This window comes from Stigmatopora argus, chromosome 18 (genome assembly GCF_051989625.1).
Source record: "Stigmatopora argus isolate UIUO_Sarg chromosome 18, RoL_Sarg_1.0, whole genome shotgun sequence".
Classification (NCBI taxonomy): Eukaryota; Metazoa; Chordata; class Actinopteri; order Syngnathiformes; family Syngnathidae; genus Stigmatopora; species Stigmatopora argus.
In genome coordinates, this window is record NC_135404.1 from 8791648 (window position 1) to 8813968 (window position 22321).

The 22321-nt window shown below is 41.2% G+C and overlaps 3 protein-coding genes across 4 annotated transcripts in view; 1 reads left to right on the top strand and 2 right to left on the bottom strand.

Annotated features, from left to right (window-relative positions):
- smim36 (small integral membrane protein 36) overlaps positions 1 to 22321 on the bottom strand; it is a 117577-nt gene that overhangs the window by 86266 nt on the left and 8990 nt on the right. Inside the window, exon 3 of one of the 2 annotated variants that reach the window (XM_077626616.1) lies at positions 17835 to 17845. The exons of the other annotated variant lie outside the window; for it this stretch is intronic. The gene's annotated coding sequence lies outside the window, so the exon portion shown is untranslated. Of the gene's footprint in view, positions 1 to 17834; positions 17846 to 22321 lie in introns of those variants that run through there. 2 annotated transcript variants of the gene reach the window in all.
- On the bottom strand, positions 23 to 2977 carry LOC144093136 (hydroxycarboxylic acid receptor 3-like). Its single transcript, XM_077626452.1, has 3 exons — positions 2597 to 2977; positions 1586 to 1766; positions 23 to 1033 (listed from the first exon to the last, which is right to left on the bottom strand). Exons 1-3 carry the CDS (start codon positions 2975 to 2977, stop codon positions 540 to 542), a joined length of 1056 nt encoding a protein of 351 aa, XP_077482578.1. The 3' UTR covers positions 23 to 539.
- stxbp4 (syntaxin binding protein 4) lies at positions 3497 to 20482 on the top strand. The gene is made up of 23 exons (XM_077626618.1): positions 3497 to 3729; positions 4954 to 5027; positions 5103 to 5198; positions 5433 to 5502; positions 5693 to 5767; positions 6306 to 6391; positions 6464 to 6569; positions 6690 to 6822; positions 7484 to 7590; positions 7662 to 7866; positions 7991 to 8054; positions 8213 to 8241; positions 8729 to 8825; positions 8956 to 9077; positions 9826 to 9915; positions 10008 to 10073; positions 14055 to 14230; positions 14317 to 14437; positions 14520 to 14569; positions 15850 to 15980; positions 19488 to 19545; positions 19646 to 19771; positions 20159 to 20482. Exons 1-22 carry the CDS (start codon positions 3674 to 3676, stop codon positions 19752 to 19754), a joined length of 2121 nt encoding a protein of 706 aa, XP_077482744.1. The 5' UTR covers positions 3497 to 3673; the 3' UTR covers positions 19755 to 19771; positions 20159 to 20482.

Genomic DNA, 22321 nt, shown 5'->3' on the forward strand with positions numbered 1-22321 from the left:
ATGTCAAACAATAAGATCAAAATTCCTTGGCTTAGCCAGTTCATTTAAAACATTATTTTAATATGGCAACCAAGTTTGATCAAGTACAGTTTGTGAAAATGTTCATGTCAGAAGTAGGTAAAACGGTGTTCTCTAAATTAATTTACAATGTATTTTAATACTTAATTTCTGTTGCCTAATGAACTACATTTTAATTTGTTGGTGTTTTAATTACTGAAAGCAACAACCCTCTAACGGTCTACTCTAACCTAAAGTAGACCTGCTATTGTAGTTGGACAACATCTCCACTTGATGGTGGTATACTCAATAGTATTCACAATTTTTTTCTTCTCTTTTTGAAGATAAAATCTCTATTTTAGAGCTTGTTTATGGATTTTTTTTTTCATTTGGATGATTAAGATTAAAAAAATGGACTGCTCATCCCTTAGTTTCAAGGCGTTGCATTGAGAATAAGCTTGTTGCTTGTCACTGGAGAAACAAGAGTTACATGAAATATGAGTAACATCTGAACAAACAGTTGGAACTTTAAAAGTATAGTATCACTCGTCTTCACTAGCTCTAGCTGGCCTGAGCTCCACCAGGCCCGTCGACTGAGATGTAGACGAGGAGCGCTCGCTGTCCTCTACCTGATGACAACGCAGTTTTGGGGGTATGGCGGCCACCAGCGCCGCCCTGAACAGAGTGCTGGAGAATACATAGACGATGGGGTCCAGGGCCGAGTTGAGGAAGTTGAGCCCCAGGGACACGATGTTGAGCTGGGTGAGCATGTAGAAGGCATTGCAGTCCCATTGCCAGAGGGCGCGGTTCAGCCAGATCCCCAACGTGGTGATGGTGGTGGGTAGGAAGCACACCAGAAAAATGACCACGATAGCCACGCACACCCGCATGGCCTTGCGCACCTTCTCGGGTTTACCCATCTGCCGTTCTTTGAGGAAGCGGGAAATCCTCACGGAGCAGAAGAGAAGCAAAACGAGCGCAATGATGAATTCCAAAACGGTCAGAATGCGATGCATTGTCACTAGGATGATGATGGCTAAGGGCAGAAAATAGAAGATACAAAGAAGGATTTATTCCTGTGCTTATCCAACTTCAAAGTACCACCTTGCAATCCTGAGTTACCCAAAGAAGATGTAACCGTACTCCCATTTTTGGGGACAACTGGCATAATGGCATCAATTCACTATCATCCCAGGGACAAAAATAAATTGGGCTCCAAAGCTTAATGTGTATACTTCCCTAGAATATACCCACCACATTTCATTTTGATCTTTCTGAAAAAAAGAAGCCTTTATATTGGACTTCTCACCATGAAGAACAAAGGGAGCGACTTTTAGACCCCTCCCCCGGGGCTATTTAAAAAGAAAGCAACCATACTTACAGTATACATCGAAACAGAAAGCAAACACTTACTATTGCGTCGAATGCGGTTATTAATGTATTGCATACTGTCAGAATGATCACAATCAAATGTGACGTTATTAGAAAAAAAACATATTCAGTGCAAAATATACAGTTAAAAAACAAACTATGATGGAGGACAAAAGTTTATGGACCAGAATTTGGACTCCGATCTCTCCGTATCTACCTCGAGATGCTTCTTTGTATGACGTGAAGAAGAAGCACTGGGTTTTGTTTCCGCTTCCCTTGATGTGATTGTAGGCCAGCAAAGGGATGCGAGGACTGCTCACCAGCAACCACACCACCAATGAAAACAAAGCTGCCTGATGCTTGGTCATGCGATTAAAGCGGTGGTGGGGGTGCACGACCTGAGGACACACAACACGGTGGACTAGTGGTTACTCAGTTGATTTGGGTTTGTTGGTTGCCGAACAATCCACTGTCTGCCTTTAAGCTGCTTTGACCTTATCTGGCAACCAGTCCCATTGTTAGCCCAAATAAGGTCTTCCACCCTTTGGCTACCGTTCCTTACATTAACTGGCGACCATTCCATCATGTCCCTATAGTTCTGCTGCATCTTCAACTGGTGTTTAGCTATGTACCCTATGATTGAGTGGTCACCAGCCTATGGTTTTCTATTATTTCTTTTCCAATAAATAGTGAAAAGGCCATTTCTCGCTGTTGACAATCCATTGTTTTTGCGCTGACCGATCAATCCGTTTTATATTTATAGGCATACAACTGACTAGCAAATTGTTGTGAGTCTAAATCGATACTGCAATCAAATAGTGACCACTTAGTCTGTTTCTGTTTCCTGTGATGAATTGACAGTCCAAATTTGGCTGATAAGTGCCTTGACCGGGGGCGGAGTTTAGGGTACGTGCCTAACCTGGATAAAGTTGGTTGGGCAGAGTATAAACACATGTAAAATGATGTGCAAAGATATGATCTAGTGTTTTAATGATAAAATATTTATGCATTCCCCATTTGGCTGGTCATCTTTAGGGGGCTCACAAGAAATAATCCTGCCCCCCACCCCCCTTTACGTTTGTTCTGCCACTGGCCTTGACATTGACTGGCAACCGGTTAATCTATCCCGTCCATCTCTACATCAACTGAAATCAACTAGCTAGCATCCATTTTAGTTGAAATAGATTGAAAAGTCTCCCGATTGAGACAACCACAAACGCGTCAAGACCTTGAAGTATCGGTAGAAGGCGACGATGGTCATGAGGGCGATGCTGGCGGTGCGGTTGGAGAACATGAGGAAGAGGTTGAGGCGGCACATGGCGTCGCCGAACACCCAGTGGCGCCTCAGAAGGGCGTCAATGCGAAGCGGCAGGCTGACCAGAGCCAGGAAGTCGGCCACAACCAGGTTGAGCAGGAACACAATGTTGGCGTTCCAGGACTTGATCCGGAACCAGAAGATCCACAGTGCCACCAGGTTCCCCAGCAGGCCCAGGATCACGGCCATGAGCAGCAGTGGTGGCAGTATCACGCCCTCCAACTGGATGCCCACTGGCGGACACCCGCCGCCGGGCGCCGGCGTTGGGGTCACGTTCGAACTTGTGCTTGACATCCTGTAGACTGCTTGTCATTTCAAAAGGCAGGAAACTTTGTACTTCTGTTTTTCACATTGCCTTCCCCAACGGGCTTTATTTCAACATCGACAAATTTTACGCTTTCATGCAAATGTGTACTACATTCTTCACACGATTTGCACACGTGTGAAGTACTTTAGATCTGGTTTAGATACGGGTCGGGTGAAAAAAAGGTCAGGAGTCACAAAGTTCATAATCAATTTAAAGGGATATTCTCGTAATGGCTCACCTAAAACAATGCCCGGACCCCCTTTTGCTCCCCCTTCTCTATACTAAAAAGATTTTTTTTGGTCCCACGTGTGTGGGCTTACTCATTCTGCATGTTAGTTGAAATTCACGGATGTTCTTTTTTACGTGATTGCTGCGTGCGAGTCCTGTTTATGCGTGATTTGCCTGTGGTTGCTGATGTTATTTGTGTGTGGTTCCTGATGTTGTGTAAGTGTGTGTGTGTTTGTGCGGGCCAGGTATCAGCAGGGATTAGTGTGTGAAGGTGTGCGTGTGTGTCTCAGCGTCTAGGCCGATTTAAGCCCCCCCAACACGAGCACACACCAGCCTTGTCTCATCTTCGTCTTCCTCAGAGACGAGCGGCGTTTTGTCATGGCAGTGTGTTTCCAGTGTGTGTGTGCCAGGGTGCGCGTGTGATTGGCTGGTCGTCCTCGCGCTGACGCCGTGCGATGCCATTTCTCCCGCAGGAAGCGGAACGATTCAATGGACTGTCGCTGCTCTACTGGTAAGCTTCTTTCTTGGCTTCTACCTCCATTTTTTTGCTTCAGATTTCTTTCGTTGGATGAGGTCAAGGGCTAGTTTGTTTTTGTTGTTATTGTTGATTTGCAAAGATGTGTTTGTTTATTTACGGGCACGTGCGTCAAATGTTGACGTCCACATGATGCTGCTGTCACACGGATGTGAGCTGGCCCTTTAAAAGCATCATGACAGTTTGAGAAGTGCTTCCTGTGCAGATTTGAGTTGTTCTTCATTGTTGTCAGTTTCTGGATTTGTTTGCTTAGCATGACTGATGATATTTTGATGAAATTTTATTTATTGAATAATTAACTCTATTTCTTTGTTTTTTTTAATAGACCCCATGAAAGCCAGCAACTTTTAAAGCTAACATGTAAAGGCATGACTTTTAATTCACTCAAATAGTGCTGCATTTGGAGCTCACTTATAATTCAAAATGTTCTCTTAATTCAAATTTTTGCTCATATTTGAAAAATATGGCGCTAACTGGAGGGAGAATTGAACAGAAAATACTAATATTGACCACTCATCACAGATATCAATAAGAATATAATTGATTTGTATGTTTTTTTTAATTTAATATAAATAATTCAACCATCGGGAAACTCATAACTAGGTATACTTTAGTAAACATTACTTTTTAACTCATTTATTGCATTTGTGTCAGAAAAGGATTGGATTTATTTCGTCAAAAATGGCAGCCAAAATGAGATAAGAAGAATATCACACCCACAGTATCACTCGAAACGATCTGTTTGGCATTCTAGGTTGCATTTAAACATTTTGACCAAATGAAATACCAAGAAAAAAAATCTATTTAATGTATTTGGTCCACATTTAAGAAGGTGTCATTTAAATCTTCAATGGACACCACTTGTGACTTGCTAATGCAAAGTACAGCTTCCTTATGTGTTGTTGCAACAGCGCTTGACTTTGAATGGTGTATATGTGTGTGCCTTTGTGTGATGTTAATGACTGGCGGCAGGTGATCAAGCAGATTATCGGGAATTAAGCGATCAGTTTAATTGCAGGCGCTCCAGTCTGCTGCTCACTTGATGACGACGCCGCAGTTTTTCAGCACATTCAGTCCACCGTATAGTCAAAATAATTCAATTTTTGCCAATTTTTGTTTCATTACTGGAGCTTCATCAATGGTTTGAGTGTCCTGCAAGTGTATGAATCAGTCATAATTTGATTTTTGGGTGCGTTCAAGGACCATCATGGGCCCGCACGGCATCAGCCGAGCCGTCCACCGGCTGGAGTTTTGCCACTGCAAACGAGGACTGGGTCAGTCTTTTTTTCCCAGCATGCTTCACTTCTCTGGTTCATGAAGTGCTGATTCTTTTGACTATTCACGGGCAGGTGTAAAAATCATTGGTGGCTACAGAGAGCTGACCGGAGAAGATTTTGGCATCTTCATTAAGAGAGTCGTAGCGGGGGGACTGGCTGCACTTGATGGTCTGCTTTACTTTTAATTTTTTTGCTGAGAATATTTGTAAAAAATATTGTTTAATTTTTTAGAATCATCTTTGTGAAGTCTATTATAAGGTCGACAGTATGTAAATAAAGCTATGCTAATGATTTGTGTTCCTTTATGCTATGTTGTCTTTGACTCTCTCTTTTTTATCAAAAGAGTAATGAATAATTAAAATATTCTATAAGTGTTATCCGTCTCTCTTCTTTGTGTTCCAGGTCGGCTTAAATCAGGTGACCTGATAGTTGATGTGAATAACATCAGCCTGAGGGGCGTCACCAATGAGAGGTGCACAATGTGAAGCTTTCAGTGCCATTCACGGTGATAGAAGTCCAAGCCCATTTTGACTGGGAGGGTCGGCAGCCCTTGATCCTAGTCAAAATGGATTGGATGTCGCCATTTCGCTTGTCAGATTTGATTTCATCCAGGTGTGATGGAATCTTGCTTTACACCACTTGTGTGTTGTTTGTACGTGTAGGGCAGTGGAAATCCTGAGAACGGTGTCGCTGTCCAATCACATGTCCCTTCTTGTAGCCAGGGACGACGACTCCAGGTGAGTGCACCTTTAGTCAAGTCAAAAAAACTGCTATTGTATTCATTCAATAGTATTTATCTTGGTTGTACTGCTTCAAGCATGTGTACATTACATTTTTTGGGTGCACTTTATGCCATCTCAATCTAATTTGCTCAAGTAACTATTGGTGTTGACCATAAAAATGGCCACTAGGTGAGTTTTTAGTCAGTTCTCCTCTGAGGTTTTGTAATATTCTTAAACTGGAAATGTGTGAGGAGAAAGTGATCGTAAAGTAGTTACCCCAACAACAAGATCACTCTCGTGCTAGTTGAAGGTCAAACGCCAGTTATTTTATTTCCCGAAGGAAGCGTCATCTGAGGGGACGCCCCCCGGACACCGCTGTCCTCGCCGCCACCTTGTCAGCAGAAACGCGGCCTGACATAAGAGTGATGACGAAAACATCACCCAGCTAGCGGCCTTGTGACTTGCACGTGTTTAAACACCTGTCTCAAAAACGAGAACAAAAAAAACACTGTCATTCTAAACAGGACTGCTTGTTTGTTTCCGTTTATTCTAGACGGGAGTTTTCGGAGCTGATGGAAAAGTATGGCTCCGGCCCTTTGGCGGCGTCGGGTCGGATCTCTCCGACTCAGCAATCCGCAGGTGAAACATGAGAAGAAATGTGGAGCCTCCACAGTTATGTATGACTCAACTCTGGATATTGTTTCAATGCAGGGAAGCTGACAGACGCCGCCGCCTCCTCTTGTTTTGCGTCCGATACCCCCCAACTACTCAGCCCTAAAGAGGGGGTCTCCATCTATAGTCATACAACCGCCTTCAGGTGCAGTCATATAGAGCTCCACCCCAGTTTTCGAGGCGATGTGACAGGGAGCGGAAACACTTTTGATGGGATTGCAAGGGAAGTGTTACACAATATGCGTGCCCATCGTCCTTTCCGCAGCGACAGCGTGATCCAGCTGATCTGCATCGCCAAGGGCAGAGGCCTGGGCCTGGTCGTCAAGGGTGGAGCCAACCGTGCCGAGGGTCCCATGGTTTTTATCCAGGACATTGTGGCGGGAGGAGACTGCCAAAAGGTCGGTCCATTATCAAACAGCTAGATGTGTGTTGTTGCCAGAACATGACATTACTGTGAAATCAACAAGAAACTACTATAAAATTGCCATTTGAATCCGCACCACCATTGCGGCTGTCAAACATGCTGCCTGTCGAGCTAATGACTAGTTTAGCTGGTACTCGGACGTTTGGTCGCCGGACGTTTGGTCGCCGGACGTTTGACAACATGACAGAGAGTTTACTGTTGAAACCAGCTCTCAAAATTATATTCATGAGAGAGATAGTTTAATATCTAAATATCTACTGTTTAAACCAGCTCTCAAAATTATATTCACCCAGGCGACCAAACGTCCGGGCGACCAAACGTCCGGGCGACCAAACGTCCGGGTGACCAAACGTCCGGCGACCAAACGTCCGGCCACGAGTTTAGCTTCAGCACGCTCTTTTCTAATTCTTTAATAGTAGAATTCTGACGACCCCCAATTTAAATTCAAATTATTGATTTGTGTTTTAAGACAAAATTTGGGCCACAGTGTTTTATTTACTGTAATTAGTGCTATTTTGTGGGCTATTATATTATACATATATTTGTTTTGTAGACCATATATTTGTAATGTATTAGATTTTCAATAGTATCTTATGTTGCAGTTTTATTCAACAATGGGCTTTTTTGTTTTTAAGGATGGCAGGCTGCAAGTCGGAGACCAGCTGGTGTCCATCAACAAAGAATCGCTCATCGGAGTGACGTACGAAGAAGCCAGAACCATCCTGAGCCGCACCAAACTCAGGTCCGTCCTGCTCGCAAACCATCTGTGTGCAATTTTTACACTTTTGGAGTTTGACCGTTGCAATATCACAGACCAGATCCCACCGTGGAAGTGGCCTTCATCCGTCGTCGGGCGTCGTCCGGCTCGAGCAGCGGTTCTCACAGTCCCGGCCCGGGGGGGAATCTAGCCAAGCCTGCGGGTCAGGGTGCAGGGCCACTTCCACCGGCTGTGGTCACCAAGCTGACATCTAGCCGGAACCCAGCCAGTGAGACGCTGCCGGCCGTCAACATCAGCCAGGTGATGCTTTTAGCACCCTGTGCGAGATACTGTTAGAATTTGGTTTTAGTTTGACATTTCCTTCATTCATTAGTTTTATTACATTCAGTTTTGCATGCTAACTGAACGTTAAACTTGTTTGCAGGTTCGAGTGAGTCCAGTCAGAACCAAACATGTATCTTCTTTGCCTGAGCCGGATGCAAACCTTGGTAGGATTTTTTTTTAAAGCTATTAGATGCTTTTTATGACCCTGAGCATATTTTTGGAGATGTGTTACTTATTTTGGACAGTTTTCCTATATTGTGTCTGAGTAATAATCCCAAGATTAATACTAATGTAGTAAATTTGTATGTGTTTTTGCTTCCAGGTCGTCTTAAATTGGAGCAAGTGGAAAAAGTAAGGTTGTCTTCCTTTTACATGTACTGCATATCAACACATATATATTTCAATCCTTTTTGTATTGACCCACACTTGCTGCCATGGCAACAACGCCATTTTTATTAGAGATGTCATGATCAAAATGCACACTAGAGGACGTTCTGTTACAAGGATCCCTCCTGTGTGCTATGCTGTTCCACTAATTTATTTCCTATTTGTTCTTCTTTGGCCATGTGAAAAGTATTTTTCCATCTATTAAAATAATCTTTAATTGATGGCAATATATGTTGTTATTGTTATTATTATCCTAGATTTATACAACATTATTAAAGAAGTTATGATTTCTGATTGTTTTCTAATTGCATAAATTACAATAAAATGCAATGCACATTTATGAATGCAACACATAAGTGGAATATTCTGCTCTTTTGTCATTTGAGAGGAGTGGACGTGCATTTATTGCATGCGTATTGATCTGCTTTTATGGATGTGTGCGCATGTTCAGGCTTTGGACATGCTGGGCCTGAAGCCCTCAGATGCTCCACGCCAGGCTCTCTGGTCCCGACTGCAAGCGGATCTAGCGGGGACGGTGGCCTATGCTGGTAAGAGCCCGCTTCACCCGCATAAATCAAAACAAAAAACACTTTTAATGGGCACAGTTGTGCTAAAGTCGTTTCACTAGTTCTTGCAATTGTAGTTGTCGTACGTTATAAATAACGTGACTAACGGCAGATTTGGAGAGCGCGACCAGGGAAGTGTTCGGGCCCCAGTCGGAGGACTCAGCCACCCTGTCGGGGTCAAAGTTCACGTGCGAGGACCTGTTGAGTCTGCTGGAGGCTCCTGCCCACCGCTCGGTAGGACAAAAACACTTTGGTTAGAGACAATTGTAGATCACAATCTGTAAAACTTTAAATAAAAAAAGTGCATTGCGGGGAAGTAAAAAAAATCTACCTATGTTAACGTAACAAAGCAGCTGGTCGTACGTGCTAAAGCCCACGGTTGTGCGGCCGGGTTCCAGGATATCGATGTTGCAGCCATTGATCCGTTGATGATCTGGGGGAGGGGGTGTCCTAGCAGTCCTACTTTGTGAATGGAAACATTTCGGAAAACGATCACTCACTTTTCCACCAGTCATCAAATGTAACTTGTAACTTATTCCCAATTACAACTACCTTATGGATGTATACTAATTTGTATTAATGAATAATTTAACACTTGTATTTGGATGATCTATCAATCAGAGTTTACATGTGTGTATGAATGTGTCTAAATGTGTGTGTTGAGTATATGTGTATATGTGTATGTGTATGTGTATGTGTATGTGTATGTGTATGTGTATGTGTATGTGTATGTGTATGTGTATGTGTATGTGTATGTGTATGTGTATGTGTATGTGTATGTGTATGTGTATGTGTATGTGTATGTGTATGTGTATGTGTATGTGTATGTGTATGTGTATGTGTATATATGTATGTGTATGTACATATAATGTATAAATTGTGGACCACAAATGTATTTTCCACCAATTGGTGAAAATTAATGTTATTTAAAAAATTTCACCTGCTAGGACCACATAAACCTAATTTGCACATCTGGTTTTAGCATTCAACGGGTGATTGGGACGACATTGAAGAAATGGAACGACTGAGGAAGGAGAACCTGGACTCTCTGAGAGAGCTCAAAAGGTTACAGGTGACAGCAAAATGTTATTTTAGTTATTTTTGCATCTGTTGATGCGCCCGAGTCACATGATGACTCACCTAGTGTTTGGCGTTGATGTTCAGGAGCAACTGCTGGAGTCTCACAGAGTTCAGCAGCAGATGGAGGAAGAGATGGACATGATGAGACAGGTGAGGATGCATCTTACAGGCGTGTTCTGGAACTTTGTGACGTGACGAAGCATTTCGGGGGCTTGGTACAGATTCTCTTTTACATTGAATTACCATCTTTTGGTGCATTCACTTGACTTGCAAAGCGTGGGAAGAGAGCATGTGGGCCAGGGATGTTAAAATAGCTTGTCAGGTGAATGTGGGCGCTCCTCCTCTCTTCAGTCGCATTTTATGTCTATGTATAACGATATAACGCAGCCAAAGTGGTCCTGGCAGGCAGGTGTGGGAGGATTGAGCAGCCGCCATTCAAAGCGTGAAGAAAAATCTCCAAAGCAAAAATGCTTCCTGCTTTGTTTGTTTTGTTTTGCTTTGTTTGTTGTGATTCACAAGCCTCCCACGCGTCTTGCTCGTGTTGTATAAAGCCATCCATTCGTACGACAGAAATTTGATTTTCGGTTTAAAATACTATGCCATTTTAAATCCTGGGCATTATTTTCTCGTCATAACAGAAAATTTGGGGCAAAGTTTAAGAAAATATTTTTGACTTTAAATAGGGACACTTAAAGGAAATTGACATGTGAACATTTTCAGTTTTTTTTTAGAATTTAACACATTTATTTTCTGCCTTTTCAATCCGATTTTTATGTTACCGTCAGTTTTTAAAGGTATTTCAATTAATTCGAAAAATAATTGAATAAAATTGAATTATAGTGATCCTATCCAGTTTGTTTTCCATGTCTCCCTCTACCAACAAGTGGGCTGAACAAAAAGCCAGTGTGAAGTAAATGAAAAGTAGTTTTAAGTTAAAGAATAAATGATTCAAGAAGATGCAAATAAAGGAAGAAAACAAGGATTGAGGTCAGGAAATGAAATCTGCCTGTGAGAGGAAAGTCACAGACTACAAGCCATAGTTGTTGTCATAGCTACGACAACCCGAGACGAGTGCAACAGACTGCTACCGTATCCGCCCGCACAAAAGCCACGCGCTCCTTTCTCTCACACGGTCAGTTGTCTGGGCCCTCATTACATAGAGTGGCAAGACCCACGGTCCCCTCCTTTTGCCCCTCTCTAAACCACAGCTGGAGAGGAGACTGCTCACGCTGCGATCCATTAGTTACTCAACCAGTTGCTCACACACACACATGCACGCACACTTATTTTATTTTCCAAAATAGGCCCAAGTTTGACCTGGCATCATCCACGCGGTGTGATTTAGAACACGCGGGCTGATCCCATATAACGCACCGTGACTGAATCTCTTAATTCACCAGGGGGGTATGGTGTTTGCATGTTTGTGGTTTTTCTCCGAGTGCTCCGGTTTCCTCCCACATGCCTAAAACATGCAAGATAGGCTGGTTGAACACTCTAAATTACATGTGTCAAAGTGGCGGCCCGGGGGCCAAATCTGGTCTGCCACATCATTTTGTGCCGCCTGAGAAAGTGCTGACTTTCTGTTTTAGAATCAAATTAAAATGAAGATTATAGATGTATATTATATTTTCTGATTTTTCCCCTTTCAAATCAATAATTGTAATTTTTTAATCATTTTTTTCTGTGTTTTTAGTTCAAAAATCATTTTGTAAAATCTAAAAATATATAAAAATATTTTCGGTTTTCCACTTTAATATGGAACATAATGATTAAAAGAGATTTTCCTTTACTAAGAAAAAAAGCTCAAATAAACATTGTTTTAGATCTATAAAAAAATGAATAGCTAGGGCTTTTGATCCAGTTCTTTTAATCCATTTATTTAAAAAAATCTAAATATTATATCTAAAATGGTCCGGCCCACATCAAATCGAGTTGACGTTAATGCGGCCCGCGAACCAAGTCTGACACCCTTGCTCTAAATCAGGGGTCTCGAACTCAATTTACCTGGGGGCCGCTAGAGGCCGAGTCTGGGTGAGACTGGGCCGCATCAGGATTTCCACAAGAAAAGCACTGATAAAACATTCAGTTCTATGCTGAGAGCAGCGGAGGAGTGTGCGCGCCGAGCGGAGTGATCGGCCTCACGGCTTCTCCTCCGCCCAGCTGATTGGAGGAATGAATGAGTGAGTGAGCGAGGCACTGGACAGCCCGGCCGATGTCCCGCCCTCCATAGCCGTATACCTCACCGTGATTGGTTCATTCAGCTCCGAACCAAAGTTCCCTCTAATTTTTTGTTGGTCTGAGCAGAAAGACAACCTCCCTGAGCGAACTGAGTACCAGTGTGAGCGACATCATCGGTACTCGGATGATTCGCCTAAAGACGTTTCGCCGACGGACGTTTGACAGACGGGCAGGTCGCCGAATGGACGTTCCACCGAACGTTCATTCGGCCGAACGGAGGTTTCGCCGAAACGGGATTCGAACGCTCGCCCCGCCGGATCGTGTGTGTACAAGTTTTTCAACCTCGGCCCGCGGGCCATATACGGCCCGTTAGGATTTTTAATCCGGCCCGCCGCCGGTGTTGTCCAAATGATAGTAAAAATCAATGTTCGTCTACCATCAATGGCAGCCCGGGAATAAGCACTCTTGGGCGGGCATGGCAGTCCGGGAATAAGCACTCTTGGGCAGGCAGATGTAGCAGAACCGAGCCGTAAAATGACAGCAATCCGGTCAAATCCATCCTAAAACAGCATTTAATGATTAAATACAAATACTGGATGATATCGCGATGGAGGCAAAAAAACGTCTATAGACGTCCATTCGCCAAATGGCTCAAAATGCTCTCAAATTCGGTCAAATCCAGCTGAAAACAGCGTTTAATGATTAAATACAAATACTAGTATTTGTATTTAATCATTAAACTAACAAATACTAGTACGACCTGTCCGTCTGTCAAACGTCCGTCGGCGAAACGTCTTTAGGCGAATCATCCGGTCACGACATCATCATTGCTCGCTATCGGCACACCAGTATCACACCTGCCACAAGCAGGTGCATGTCAATGTTCCCTCTAATTTTTCATGTAAAACATGCTGTAAAACAAGAAAAACATGAGTGGACAGAGCTACTGCCACTGGCTGCCACTTAAACGGCGCCATCATGGGGAAAGGGGTAAAAAAAAAAAAAAAAAAAAAAAAATTCCATCTTTCATATTAAGACGGGGGCCGCAAATTATCGTCCCGCGGGCCGCAGTTGGCCCGCGGGCCGCAAGTTTGAGACCCCTGCTCTAAATTGTCCATAAGTGTGAGTGTGAGCATGAATGGGTTTTCATATCCTTGAGATTGGCTGGCGACCAATTCAGGGTGTTCCCCGCCGACTGACCAAAGTTGACTGAGATTGGCTCCAGCACCACCAGGACCTTTAAGAATATAAGCAGAATGGACACATACTTTGCAAAATGAACTCATATGTCTATATGTGTTTAAGCGTAAAAAACTTTCAATTGTTTTCATGGTGCATTCGGGTACTTTTGCAACATTTGCGACAGCTTTATTCTCTGTGCAGATTTTTTTCATGCCATGTGATATGTTGGTGTGAACCATTGTCGGTTAGTGGGCACAGGTGGCGGTTGCGCCCCCACGTGTGTGCACGTGTATTGATATGCCTGGTGAGGACGGAAGGTTTGCAACGCCCCCGACCAACCTGACCTTATGTCCAGTGTGCAAATTCCACGTGAGGCCTATCGATAATCAGACACGCGCAATTTTAAGACGCATACACACGTGTGCGGGGCTACATGTGACATGTCAGAGTAGGGGTGAGTAGCATGTGCGCATGGGTGTGTGAGAAGAGTGTTTTTGTTTCTCCAGTTACACAGCACCGTCAATGTTGTGGCAGGTGTGCGTCTCTCCTGTAAAATTGTATTATTTGAACTGCAAATTCATGAAAAACGATGAATATCTGGCAACCCATTCCTGGCGGGATAGGCTCAAGAGTACGGAAAATGAATGATTTTTTTTCCCTCATCTGCAAATAGCGTGGTTATTCTGTTTGAAGAAAACCGGATCACAAAAAAATATGTTCTTGTGAAACGTTAGAAAGTCACAAAGTTGTTGCCTGGCTTTTTCCCGACAGGAAGCGAAGACGACGGCCGAGGAGGCGCAGGCCCTTCGGGCGCAGGTGCAACTGGCCGAGGAGGCTCAGAAGCAGGCCCGTGGGATGGAGATGGATTACGAGGAGGTGGTCCACCTGCTGGAGGCTGAGATCGCAGAGTTGAAGAGTCAGAAAGCCAAAAAGCCGCTTCCAACGCCTACTTTGCTGGAGAATACGGTATTTATTTGTGAGTTGCATCATTCAGGGCCATTGAATGCTCACCAAAGATGGCATTTTTTGAACTAAAGGAGGACCACGAACAACTGAAGAAGAAAGCGGCCGTGCTGGAATGTCAACTGAGAAAGTGTGACGCTGCGAAAAAAACTTTAGAGATGGCAACTACTAAACTGCTTGCTTTTGTTGAGGTGAAAAATGCGACTTAACCTAACGAGTGAAGTGGCCATTGCACAGAAAAACTTTAAAAATGTGATTTCTTTTCTACTTCAGAATGTCCAAGAGTTTCTACTTGAAGGACTTGGCCCAACCAAAAGCTTCAGGTACGACTTCAGTCCGACTAAGTTGATTCTCATTCTCAGTCATTTTTACTTGAAATTACTTAAACTTTTCAGCAAAAGGTTCCTCTAAAAATTCGTTCACTTTACAACAGAGATTCATTAAAAAACACAATGATTCCTCCTAATGTTCTTTAAAAAGTTTCCCCTAAATGTCCTACTAAGGTTCCTTCATAAGCTCCTCTAAATTTCCTCCAATGGCTCCTTCAGGTGTTCTTCCAAAGATTATACATCTTCAGGTTCCATTAAAAGCTCCTTGAAAAGTTTTTTCTCTCTGCTTGACCAAATTCATCCATTTGCACTATTTTTCATGATTAATTTCGTCCAGTAGTCTTACAAAGTTGAGAAGTTTCCTACAGTTTTCATCAGTGATTTTTCATTGAACTGCACATTTACCACGTTGACCCACATGAGCCCAGGTGGGCCCCTAGTTAGCCACTTAGCGATAATGAGCCCCCGCTGCCATGGTGCCTCATTACCAAACGTCTGCGCCCCCCCAGAGGGGCCAGCCAGCAGGTAATCACCGTTTCTCCGTGTCAAGAGTTCCTCAGAACTCACAGGACGGAACGACATTGCCGCTGTATTGCTTCCTTCTTTCATCGTTGTCCTTCATTGAATCCTAATCACACATCCATCTGTATATTCAATTTTTATTTTAAAAAAAAATCCCGATACGCATCTCGTTCGATGCTCTGCGCGAGTACGATTGATTTCACCGTCACATGCTTCTTGTGTAAGGCCACTTCAGTCAATCAGGTCAGTCTGTGGCACTATTAAGTGAGATTGTGGTGGGGGGGGGGGGGGGGGGGGGTCAGTGTGTCTCAGGTTTCATAACAGGCCCCCCACCTCTACCCGGACGGAGACCCCCCACGCCGCTTCGTCCTCACCTGTTTTATTGCGTTTGTAGGCCACCGCTCTTTGTGTCTTTTCAAAATCAAAACACGCGTCTGCTGAGTGGGTCACCGAGTACAAAAGCAACAGAAAAAAACATCATGTTCCTGTACTTTTGATGGCGATAGACGTGCAGGGAAGGCAGCGAGACATCGCTGTCAAAATGGGCTGGACTTCTATTAGTGTAAATAAGTTTCGAATAAACTCTCACTCCAGAAACTTTCACATGCGGGAAAATATGATGGCTCCTAGCCAGGTAAAATGGATTGGAAGTTAATGAGTAAACCTGCAATCACTGTTAATTTTGGGTGTTCTGTCTTATAGCTTGTCTTTGTTGAACTGGATGTTTACCCGAGGTTGTTGTTGTTGTGTAGTTGCGCCGACATGAAAGGGATGACTCAAGTCGCCCCCTCCCGACACAAGAAGAGCTCGTGGACGGCGGCGACCCTGGCGAAGGAAGCTAACGAGTTGAGTACTAGCGTCAGGAATATCCTGGAAGTGGAGAGTAAGTCGTTTTTATGGATACAACTTCGGTAAAGATTCCCGTTGACTGACCTTGACAAATCTTGCATGTTTCATTTATTGACTTTGTTTTAAAATGAATGTATTGCATTGGTGTCGATACTGCAGGGTCTTAAGTCTAATACAGTTGTAGAAATGTATGATGAATATAATGATTTTCAAATGTCAAGTATTGCATAAAATGTGTCATTTTCTGTCACTTCCGAAGTCACCGATCAGCATTTTTCAAAATAAGCATTAAAGAAAGAGATCCCAAAGTTTTACATTTACAAGATGAGCACTGATTTGGAATCTTCGTAGAACTGATATACGTATAATGGAGACTTGCTTGAAACTTTCCAGTTCCAATTTGAGACTTCTCCCCTCCTCTTGACCCCTGCATGCGCCCCCTTGTGGACGCCGACCTTTGTCGCAAGTGACTGTCCTCCATGTTTCAGCACTGACCTTCTAGTGGACCCCCGCGAGCAGGACGTGGAGCACCTCCGTAGACGCTAAGTGTGGTCTTCAACCTGCATGCACTAGCAAAACTCCTTCTGTGCATTTATCCCACACAACTCATTTTTCCCAGTTACAGTGAAGTCACTTCAATCTAGCAATAACGTTAACATGAATATGTCAAGAATCCAACTTTATAACTCATTTTTTCATGCTATATTTCAACAATAGCACACAACTAAGATAGGTTAATCAGATTAGTAGTTGATTTTCAAACAACACTTTGACATTTGTATTGTTATATTTTGTCTGTCTTTGTTGCTGCAGCCTTTGTGTTCCAATAGATTGTCATCATCGAACTACTATTAGTTGTGTGGTATAATTCAGATCGTTTTAAAAACAGTGCATGGTATTTGTGAGATTCACATGAATTTACAATATTTTTTATTTTTATTTTATTCAGATGTGTACATATGTAAACTATTATACATTTGAATCATTACTCACAAATTAGCAGCACATATATTGCATACAACTAACGTGTATATGTCTTGTGTTTATGATAATTTGGGACATAAGTGCATACATGCAAATTAGTCCATGAGTAAACTATAGGGTCTGTGTATATAACAATTTATTTTACTAAGTTACAAATACATTTATTTTAATAGTAAAATAATTCAGTCTATTTTTTAAATGTATTTGTAGTTACATAAATCCTAATTTATCACCCACTCATTTATTCCAATGGAAAAAAAAACATATACAATAGTTCCATCCGTCCTTTAGCCAATGAGACAAATAATTAGAAAATACATTTTTTTTTGTGGTAACTTTACAAAACAGAAAAAGGTTGAAATGAAGGACTCAGCAAAAGTCTTTTGAGCCACTAGGTCAAGCACTTTTAACCTACTTAAAGCAGGTAACTCTTACCTAATCACACTCACACACATATACACACACACGCACAATAACATGACAATGTTGATGACGATGATGATGATGTTGATGCTGGTGGTCAGATGAAAAGGGACGCCAAAAGAAAGAAAGAAAGAAAGAAAGTGGGTCATGTGGATGTAGGAGAGTTTTTCTTCCAGTCACCTCCATCTGCTTTTCATCACTTGGCTTGTTGCTAGGCTACCAATAGCAGCTTGGCATTACACACACACACACTCACACACACACACACACACACACACACACACACACACACACGTATGTGAAGATGGTGTTTTGTAAACGAAGCTGCTGGCTATTGTTTTCTAAGAAGGATTTTTGTTAAGACCAAACTCGTCAATAAAGTTTGTCATGCGCAGGAAAGGATGAAAACCTATGTGGTATTTTTCTGGTTTTTTTTTACCTCGTTTGTTTTTTTATGGCAAATTTTTCGGTGGCTTTTGCATGTTTTTCCCCCTTGTTTGATTTTTGTCCGTCATTTTTTTTGTTTTGTTTTTGTTTTGTTAAGATGGTTTTCCTTTTGCGTTGCCAAAGTTCTAATGACGAAATTTGTCGTTTTAATTGTTTGTCAAATGGAAAGTGCTCAATAAAGTTTGTCTTTGACGTCTTCTGACTTGACAATGGCTACATTTTTTTTGTGTTATTTCTTTGTCCTACTTTAATTAATTTTTTGTGAGTTTTTTTTTATTCTATTTGTACTTTTTGTCATCTTTTTTTGGAATCATCTTTTGTTCCATATCTGTGATTTTGCATTGTATGTATTTTAGATTCCATTATTTGCATTTATGGTGTTTCTTTGTATCAACATTTTAATATGCAGGTTTTTCTTTTGTTCCTTTTGTTACTTTTGTTCTCATTTTTCATGCAAAAATGATTTTGCCAAGTTATGAATTATTACCTTTTTATTTTTATTGACAACATACGTTTTGGAACTTATCATTTGACTTTGCCTTGGGTAACATGATTAAAAAATGTTTTTAAAAAAGATTATTCCATTTTGACACACCAAAACATTTCCTTTTGACATTTATTTTCTTTTTTTTTTAAATACCTTCTTGTTTCTTGTATGCTGAGCTCGTGAAAGTCGGTTGGCAAAATGGATCTTGACATATGGCGCTTTGCATTGTGGGCCTCACAAAAGAGCTTCATCATCTTCACCTTCCTCACTTCATGTCTTTGTTTGACTCGAGGGCATGACGAGCGGGTGGTCTCGGGTTTTCACATTCAAGGGGAGAAAAACACTTTTTTTTTAGCTGACACCAGCAAGGACAATCAAATCCCACTGGTGCACTTTGACACGGAGGGGGCACAGTAATAATGACATGGTGATCATTTGGTTTGTGGATTTTTGTTCCTGTGTTTTTGTCTGTTTTTTTTTATTTTTTAGTCATTCTTTTGATGGTGTTGTGACTACATTGTATTTCTTTAGTTCTTTTTCTATATAGTTCTTTCTTATTTTGTCAAATTTGAACCATTGTGCCTTCATAAAAATGTTTCTTTTAGTGGATTTTTAAAAAACATTATATTTTGTGGGATTTATCTTGTTTAGCAATTCCTTTTTGTACTAAGGTTTTTGTACTGAAGTATTTTTATTGTGTTTTGTTGTTGCTATTTTGTATGTTGTGTTGAATTATGAAGCAAAAGTTAACTTCTCCTTTCTAGAATTTTTGTCATTTTCCGATATGGCCAATTTAAAATTGCCCAATTCTTATTCATATCCTAATTTCTTCAATGCTTGTTTCTATTTTCTTTTTTTTTGTTAAAGTCCTTGTTCAGAATTCATATTTCTATTCTTTCTATGCTTTTTTTAACTGTTGAAAAGAATCTTTAAAATCAATGATGTAGTCTGTTTATATCTTTTTCATTCCATTTTGTATAGGTTTGATAATACTGTACATCCCATAATCCTAAATCTTTGTAACAGGCTGTTTGTTGTGTTGACAAAAAGTTAGTCAAGGGGTTCCAGTGAAGATCCTTGAGGGACACCTCATTCAATATTTTCAGTTATGTGGCAAAGATGTATTATTTATATATATATAATTATAAAATCACTAGATGTTTTTTTCAAATAATTCTTTAATCGTATAATCTTGTGCAGTTCTTCCTTACGGATGGGAGGAGGCATACACAGATGACGGCGTCAAGTACTTCATCAAGTAAGTACGTGACACGACGCTCCTTTTGGGATTTTGGTGGCATCATCAGCCACAGTTACCATGACAATAGGTCATCTCTTTGCTGTTTGCCTTTTGACAGCCACGTGACACAGACCACCTCCTGGAGCGTGCCGCTGGCTGTTGCCGTGACGACCACAACGACGACGCCCTCTGAGGCCACAAATGACAAGCAGCAAAAACAAATGTAGCTGCTTTTTGTCATAAGGTAAGTCATTGGAAACATTGGAATTGGGTTGAAAATGGGCTTTTTGGGTAGTTTTTTTCTATTCCATATATGTTTTGGACGTTTTTAACCTTTTTCAGTTTTACTTTTTTTTTTCAATTGGGAGTGAGACGTTTTTTTTTAACAATACTGTTACGTTCGCCTCAATGGAAACTGGAAAAAAAATAAGAATACAAACTTAAAGGGGGAGATGCACACTGACGAAAAGGTGAACATAACGAAGACAAAAACGCACCAAAACACGGGGTTTAGATACACACAGATTTTTTTCACATCTTAAATTTTTTATGTATTCATTTTTGCAGTTTTGTCCCTCATATAATTTTTACTTCTTGTCATTGAAATGCCTTTTTCCCCATTTTCTGCTAGGATGAAGATGGAGGCACTTATTGTTGCTATGGAAACAACCATAATAAGTATGATTACAAACAGGGAAGATCAACAAACTGAAATGTGTTGCAGCCAATCAAAAATCTCTGAAAGACAAAAACACAGCAATTGGGCCAACTTTAATCACCAGAAGATCCATTCATTGTAGTGATGTTGACACACACACAAACACAAACACACATACACACACTCATTCTCTCACTGTTATGTCACCAAGACAATCGATGCGCGTGTGTTGGCGACTGTGAAAGCGATTTGTTCTTTCCTCCCAAAGTAACTGAATAAAAGACTCCAGTAATCTGATTACTTCTCTTCACACAGAGGTCAAGCAGTATGAGACTACAGTGTTATTTATAGTGTGCGTGCGTGCGATGGCTGCAGCTGGATCGCCAACAAGATCCATGTCCAAATACCCACGCAAATATTCTCAAACATTTACATGACGTAAACGTGTAAATATTGACAAACATTCCCAGAAAACCTCGACATTTTCCATCTATTTTTATTTTTTAAGGGCTGTTGGTAAACGGAAAGAAAATTTCTTGAGTATTTACATAACACTAGAGTAATCCATAATATTCTGAATGAAATGGCACAAAGTGGAATTTATGGGTTGCCATTGACGTCCAGCAGAAACCGTATTTTAAATGTGACAAAACATGCAAGTGTTAGTAAAAAAAGTGCTTTGTTTGGCCCTCAATGTTTTAACATGACACTCAAAAGTACTAATGTCCCCAAAATGTTCCAAATGTTCCAAAAACAATGTGCTGATTGGCCAAGAGAACAAAAAATCTTTCTTAGTTGTAACCATCTACTATCCTAAAGTACTTGGCAAGATTATCATTGTTAATGAAAACAAACAAAATGATAAAAACTGCAATTGAAAAACACTTTGGTTAACAAAATGATTAAAAAACAATAAGTGGACAAAATGTAAATATAAATAAAAAACTTTCAATGAAAGAAAATAAAATTAAAATATAGTTTCAAGAAAAATTCAAGCTAATACAATTAAATCTAGTCAAAATTCAAAAATACAACTACAGAAACTATAATGAAAATTATAAAACTTATATAGACAGAAATGCAATCTGAATATGAATAGTCATGCCTGAATGTCAATAACATACTGAGTTGAAATTTCCAATACTATTTGTTATTTTACTTTGCATTGATACGTGCTTATATGTGGTATGGTAATAATATATAGGATACACTTAGTTTGTTATTTTATTAATGGGTAAAATTCAATTTCAAATTGCACCAATCCAAGTCAATATTTTTACTTCAACAAATTGGCAAATTCAGCTTCAGTTGGCCCATACATTTGACCAGGACATCCATCTATTGACCTCAACACCACCAGATGAAACTATCTTATGTTAGCATTTATTCTACACACTCAACATGACCTCGCGACCCCTCTATTGGGCGCTGACCGCTCGTCCGTCCCACTGAGCGATAAATTTTTGGGCGTTTGTCCCGCCGGTGTCGAGGCGTTGTCCTACTTAAGACAAAAGGTCAACACAACGGAGCCTTAGCAACCGTTGCCGGGGAAACTGTCATCTTATGAGAATGGATGTATGTAAATCCATTTCAATATGCATCATCACTAGTGTCAAAAAGTCTCTCTTATGTACATTTCCTGCTTCCCTGTCTCTTGATTTGACTTCCTCTTTCCTTCCCTTGGTTTGTTATGCTCTCAGGAGCACATGAGGTTCAATGTGACAAGGCTGGAGGGGGGGTGAAGGCGTGTGTGCGTGTGTGCGTGCATGCGTGTGCGCGTGCAGGTGGGCTTTGGCCTCTGATTGGTTTAAAGTAGGTCAAGAAGACTCACTCATGTGATCCAGCATTCCTCTGTGGGCGTGTGCGCGTGGTGACAACCAAAACGTCATGAAAAGTCGGATACTGATCTTTAAATTAAAGGGAGTGCATGTAGTACAGATAAGATGAATACCTGGAACGGTTAGCAAATGTGATTATGTTAACATGTTGATTTGGATACTTGATGTTTTATTTGTATTTTGTTCAAATACTACAGGCTTAATGGTATTCGGTTCGTGGCATTGACGAACATAGACGTCAAATCCATTAGAGGATTTAAGAAATACCTGATCAAATCAGTTAGGGAATGAGTAATAA

Coding starts and splice junctions, on each gene's coding strand:
- LOC144093136 (XM_077626452.1), bottom strand. CDS start 2,977: ATGTCAAGCACAAGTTCGAACGTGACCCCAACGCCGGCGCCCGGCGGC. Junction 1,767..2,596: donor CCTTCTACCGATACTTCAAG/GTCTTGACGCGT, acceptor GTGTGTCCTCAG/GTCGTGCACCCCCACCACCG. Junction 1,034..1,585: donor ATACAAAGAAGCATCTCGAG/GTAGATACGGAG, acceptor TTCTGCCCTTAG/CCATCATCATCCTAGTGACA.
- stxbp4 (XM_077626618.1), top strand. CDS start 3,674: ATGCCATTTCTCCCGCAGGAAGCGGAACGATTCAATGGACTGTCGCTG. Junction 7,591..7,661: donor CTGAGCCGCACCAAACTCAG/GTCCGTCCTGCT, acceptor GCAATATCACAG/ACCAGATCCCACCGTGGAAG. Junction 15,981..19,487: donor GAATATCCTGGAAGTGGAGA/GTAAGTCGTTTT, acceptor AATCTTGTGCAG/TTCTTCCTTACGGATGGGAG.